The 4,929-nt window shown below is 34.6% G+C and overlaps 1 protein-coding gene across 1 annotated transcript; it reads left to right on the forward strand.

Annotated features, from left to right (window-relative positions):
• Positions 1-303: 303 nt before the first annotated feature.
• LOC145582959 (uncharacterized) lies at positions 304-4,686 on the forward strand. Its single transcript, XM_081640031.1, has 3 exons — positions 304-378; positions 3,047-4,038; positions 4,446-4,686. Exons 2-3 carry the CDS (start codon positions 3,070-3,072, stop codon positions 4,449-4,451), a joined length of 975 nt encoding a protein of 324 aa, XP_081496157.1. The 5' UTR covers positions 304-378; positions 3,047-3,069; the 3' UTR covers positions 4,452-4,686.
• The last annotated feature ends 243 nt before the right edge of the window (positions 4,687-4,929 follow it).

The following is a 4,929-nucleotide window of genomic DNA, read 5'->3' on the forward strand; positions in this document are numbered from 1 at the left end:
TGATTAAAGAGGAGAAAGCTATTGGCCTTTCTGAGAGGTGCCAATGAGCTTGAACACTTGGCAGCACAGGGAGCAGCAAAGGAAATTAATTACCCTGGATACCTCTTGAACCAAGACAAACCAAATGATGAGAACTCAGTAAACTAAGCAACCTAAATTGGTGGACCTCCACCACTATACCCCTAGAGAGGGTAAAACTCTATTTCTAGAGTGAGAAACTCTCTATTCCTAGAGAGAGAAGGGATTTTATAGAGTATATATAGAGTATTTACTAGTCCTCTGTTTTTCATTCAAAACAATTATTAAAAATAAATAATAAAAAAAAAAAAAAAAAAAAAAAAACTCAAGTTTCATTTTGCTCAAGCTTTATTTTTCTGGGTAAGTTCCATTTTTTCTGATTTGTGATGTAAATTTAATCAATTTATATATACCCCATTAATTTGATTTGTTTATTATTTGGGGTGTGATCAGTTTTTGATGTGATGTGATATTGCATAATTCAATTAGATCTGTAATTATCTGCGTTTTATCATGCTAATATGATACTTAAATAAGCTACGTTCGATGTTTTCTATGTGAAAGTTTCAAACTTTATTTAGATCATCTTTTTAATAAAGTTTGCTGGCAATCTTGTAATTTGAAAAACCCAGAAAAAGTTCTACAATTTTGTCAGTACAATGGGATTTTATAGGCATAACTGGATTATTGCTGTTTTTTTATCAGACAAATTTTTTGTTAAATAAGAAAAAATTATATACACCCAATCTAACAAATAAAGTTGAATTTATATTAATTATAATTAGTTTGATTACCATTGAAATAATGAGTTGTATTATTTTGGTTTTGTGTAGAATGTGATCTGCATTTTGTTGAAATTAACTGACTCCTTACAAATAATTATTCAGTTTGATTGTTGAATTTAACCTTGATCTAATGTAAATTTCCAGTAGTTTAGCAAATTATTTTCTCCTTTGAGCAGATTTTTTAGATTTAGTCTTATGCAATGATTTTGTAGACTTTGATGATTGTAGTCTGGAATAAATTGTCTTAATGTCTGTGTTAAGGTACAACTGTGGTACTTATGCATTAATCATAATTCATATGTTTAGTATCATAACGCTTAGCTTGACTTGAAAAAAACTCAAATTACGCTTTTGTGTGACATCTTGTGGGGAATTGAATGGAAAATCGATCGTAGCATATTATGTCTTAGTTGTGAAAATAAGTACCCTTTTGAAAGTCTAGAAAACCTCGGAGAACTTCCCTATTATTGTTGTATCAGATGCCGAAAAGGCCAATGATGCATAAGGATCCAACCCCAGTTTTTGAGTAATACACATCCACGACTTTGCCACTTAAGCTAGTTAGCATCTACATCTTGATAACTTAGTTATTGTTTGACGAATGTGTTGCTGTGGTCAATGTCAATTTGCTCTAGTTGGTCAATTTTCAGGCAGAGATGCGTTTACTACATAAAGATAAATTAGAATGACATTTGATTGTTTTCCACTTCTAATGATCAATGAATATTCATTTTTTATTTGCTATCTTCCATAATTTTCTGGTAGTAAATTATTTTGTGTAGTACTGCACTACTGCAAACTCTTATTCTTGTTATCCTGTTTCTGGTGCCCTGACCCCTGTGTGTATAGGTTGGATGCATAGCGATGCTGGTGTATGTAGTACAACACGTATTAATATCTGTTTAGTGAGATTGGAATAAGCATCTGTCATTATTAAAAATATTTAGAGTTATGTTCTTGGCTTAAAGTTTGCTTTATAAAATAGAGCATCTGCCATCTTCCGGACTTTTACAAAATTCTAGTTGCATCACATGACACATTTTCTCCATAACCCGATGAACATAGAGGAAAAACAGAATGAGCTGTACTATATTCTTTGGAAGTGTGAGTGCAGAGAGTGAGCTGTCTACTTCTTGTAAGTCGTTTGTGACTTCTTGCTCTATTACACCTACCTGTCTGAATGAAGAAGTTAGGGATCATTACATCATAATATAAATTGAACTGATACCTATCGCCCCTTATTTATGGTAGCCATAAGACCAAACAGTGTAAACCTTAGATAAGGTTCAGAGGTTCTAGGTGTGATTGTGTTGAAGGACTTGAGTTGAGGTAATCAGGTAAATGTCTAATGTTTATTGCTTGTGTTTTCATTTAAATTCACACACTTGTAATCTCTTTTTTCTCACCCCAGATTGACTTGTGAGTTGTGAACAATCAAACAAATAGACCTGCATTAATAAGTATCGGGCCAATTCTGCTTTATTTGTTTTGATATATTCACATAGATGAGATGATAATTGAGATCCATTACACTTTGAAAAGAAAGAGCGTTTTCTAGAAGTTAACCCATTGGATATGTACTAATGACTTACTATTATTTCTGGGAAGTTGACTAATCTTGGTAGGCATCTCAACATAGTGATATTGAATAATGGCTTACTACTATCTCATGAAAGTTAACCCATTGGATATGCACTAGTGACTTGCTACTATCTCAGGATAGTATATGTTCCTTTGCTCCCAATTTTAAGAAGCAAATGCATATTTCAAGTTGTTTCATAATATTTCCTCTGTTTCTTTTTAGTTGACACGTTTCTTTAGTCATGTTTGCCAATGCACAAATTCAATCATTAATATCTTTAATTACCGATAAGCAAAAATTATAAAAAGTTGATATTTTGAAAATATACATTGTGATGAATCTAACAAGATCCCACTTGACTATATTTTTCTTCACATATAAATCACAAAAGTGGTCAAAGGGAGGTTTGTGAATAGTGCTAAAGTCAAAACGTGTCAACTAATAAAAAACGGAGGTAGTAAAAAGTATCACGGCTTTTTAAAAAAAATGTTTTCTTCAATCAAAAGGTTGAAACCATGTTGTGTTGCTGCACCCTTAGTAGTTTAAGACAGTTATCCTTTATAAGTATTATAATCTGATCCTTATTAGCACTTCTGTCTGTTTTATTGAATGATGATTGTTACAAATTTAGACTTTGATGGTTTAATGTTTTGACTTACAGGTTAAGTTTCTTGCTCTTTGGATATGGCATCAGATGATAAGCCAGATATAGCTGAGAGGGTGTATAGAGAGAAGGCTCCTGAAAAGGCTCCTGAGAAGGAAGAACAAGAGGAAGAAAAGGGTGGATTTATAGAGAAGGTGAAGGATTTTATTCAGGATATTGGTGAGAAGATAGAGGGAGCAATCGGATTTGGCAAGCCTACTGCAGATGTTAGTGGGATTCATATTCCTCACATCAGCCTTCACAAGGCAGAGCTTGTTCTTGATGTTCTTGTGAAAAATCCCAACCCCGTTCCAATCCCCCTTGTTGACATAAATTACTGTATTGACAGTGAGGGAAGGAAGCTGATTTCTGGGCTCATTCCTGATGCTGGGACCATTCATGCTCATGGCTCTGAGACTATAAAGATACCGGTCTGTTTGATTTATGATGACATTAAGCAAACTTATAAAGATATTAAGCCAGGAAGCATTATTCCTTACAGGCTCAAGGTTGATCTCATAATAGATGTTCCTGTTTTGGGAAGGATCACTATCCCCCTTGAGAAACATGGAAAGATCCCAATACCTTACAAGCCTGATATAGATATCGAAAAGATAAAGTTTAAGAGGTTCTCTTTTGAAGAAACTGTTGCAACCATTCATCTCAAGATAGAGAATAAGAATGACTTTGACTTGGGTCTTAAGGATCTGGACTATGAGGTTTGGCTAGGTCATGTCAACATTGGAGGTGCTGACCTCGAAAAATCTAAGAATTTGCCTCAGAATGGTATCAGCTATATGGATCTTCCAGTCACATTCAGGCCCAAGGAATTTGGATCTGCACTCTGGGATATGATTAGAGGGAGAGGAACTGGTTATAGCATGAAAGGAAATATTAATGTCGACACACCTTTTGGTGAAATGAAACTGCCCATCAGCAAGGAGGGTGGTACAACTCGCCTTACGAAGAAGAAGAAAGATGGAGGCAGTGACGATGATGATGATGATGAGGTATGTCAAGAGTTTTTCAATTTGATCTACTGATTGTTTGCTTTGCTCAATTCTTCTCTGTAGCATATCAGGTTTGTTGCCTCATTTATTTATGATGCTTGACCTTGCTTGACTAGTAGACTCACATTTCAGTGGTATATATTGTTGCTCATAGTATCTAATTGTTTCCCAGTTTAGGATCATATGAAAACCCCTCATTTTGATGTGGGGGTACAACTGTAAGTTAGCTTCCATGCAACAAGAACACATCTCATACATGTATACTTTCATTCAATCTATAACATAGATTTACTACCATGTGTAGCTCATTATCTAGGTCAACCTAAGCAAGGATCAATGTGTTTAGTAAGTTGGCATTCCTCTGTCGTTTGATTGATACTTACAATATCTGTTTTGCGTATGTGCAGGACTAGACCAGATCATATGGAATGCAAAGGTGCTATGCTGTGTTTTACATATACATGAATTGCAACTTGTAGGAACCTGGGAGAGCTGAGTACTCTTGTGGTAATGTCTGTTTGTTGTTTAGATCGCATGCATAATGGAGAGCTGTGTTCTTCTTAGACTTTTCTTCTTGCGAAACTTAAACGATTTCTATAATGAGAATGAAATGAACTACTCCGTACATCGGATAGTTGAGTGCTTGTATTTTTTTGTGTGCAATTGTTCCTCTAGTGGTCTAGTCATTTTAAAGCACCGTTTTCTTGCGTATTGATATGACAGTAAAATATGCAAATTCATAATCTAGCATTCAACTACTTTAGTTGGATAAAGTTTTTAGAAGGTAATATCAAAAACTAGGCATTAAACCTATTACATTGCGATATCGTGAGTCCTTGTGGACAACCCTTCCCCCACCCTATTTCTACACCCAAAAAAACACAAGCTGAA

The sequence above is a fragment of the Chenopodium album genome, chromosome 15 (genome assembly GCF_948465745.1).
Source record: "Chenopodium album chromosome 15, dcCheAlbu1.1, whole genome shotgun sequence".
Lineage (NCBI taxonomy): Eukaryota > Viridiplantae > Streptophyta > Magnoliopsida > Caryophyllales > Amaranthaceae > Chenopodium > Chenopodium album.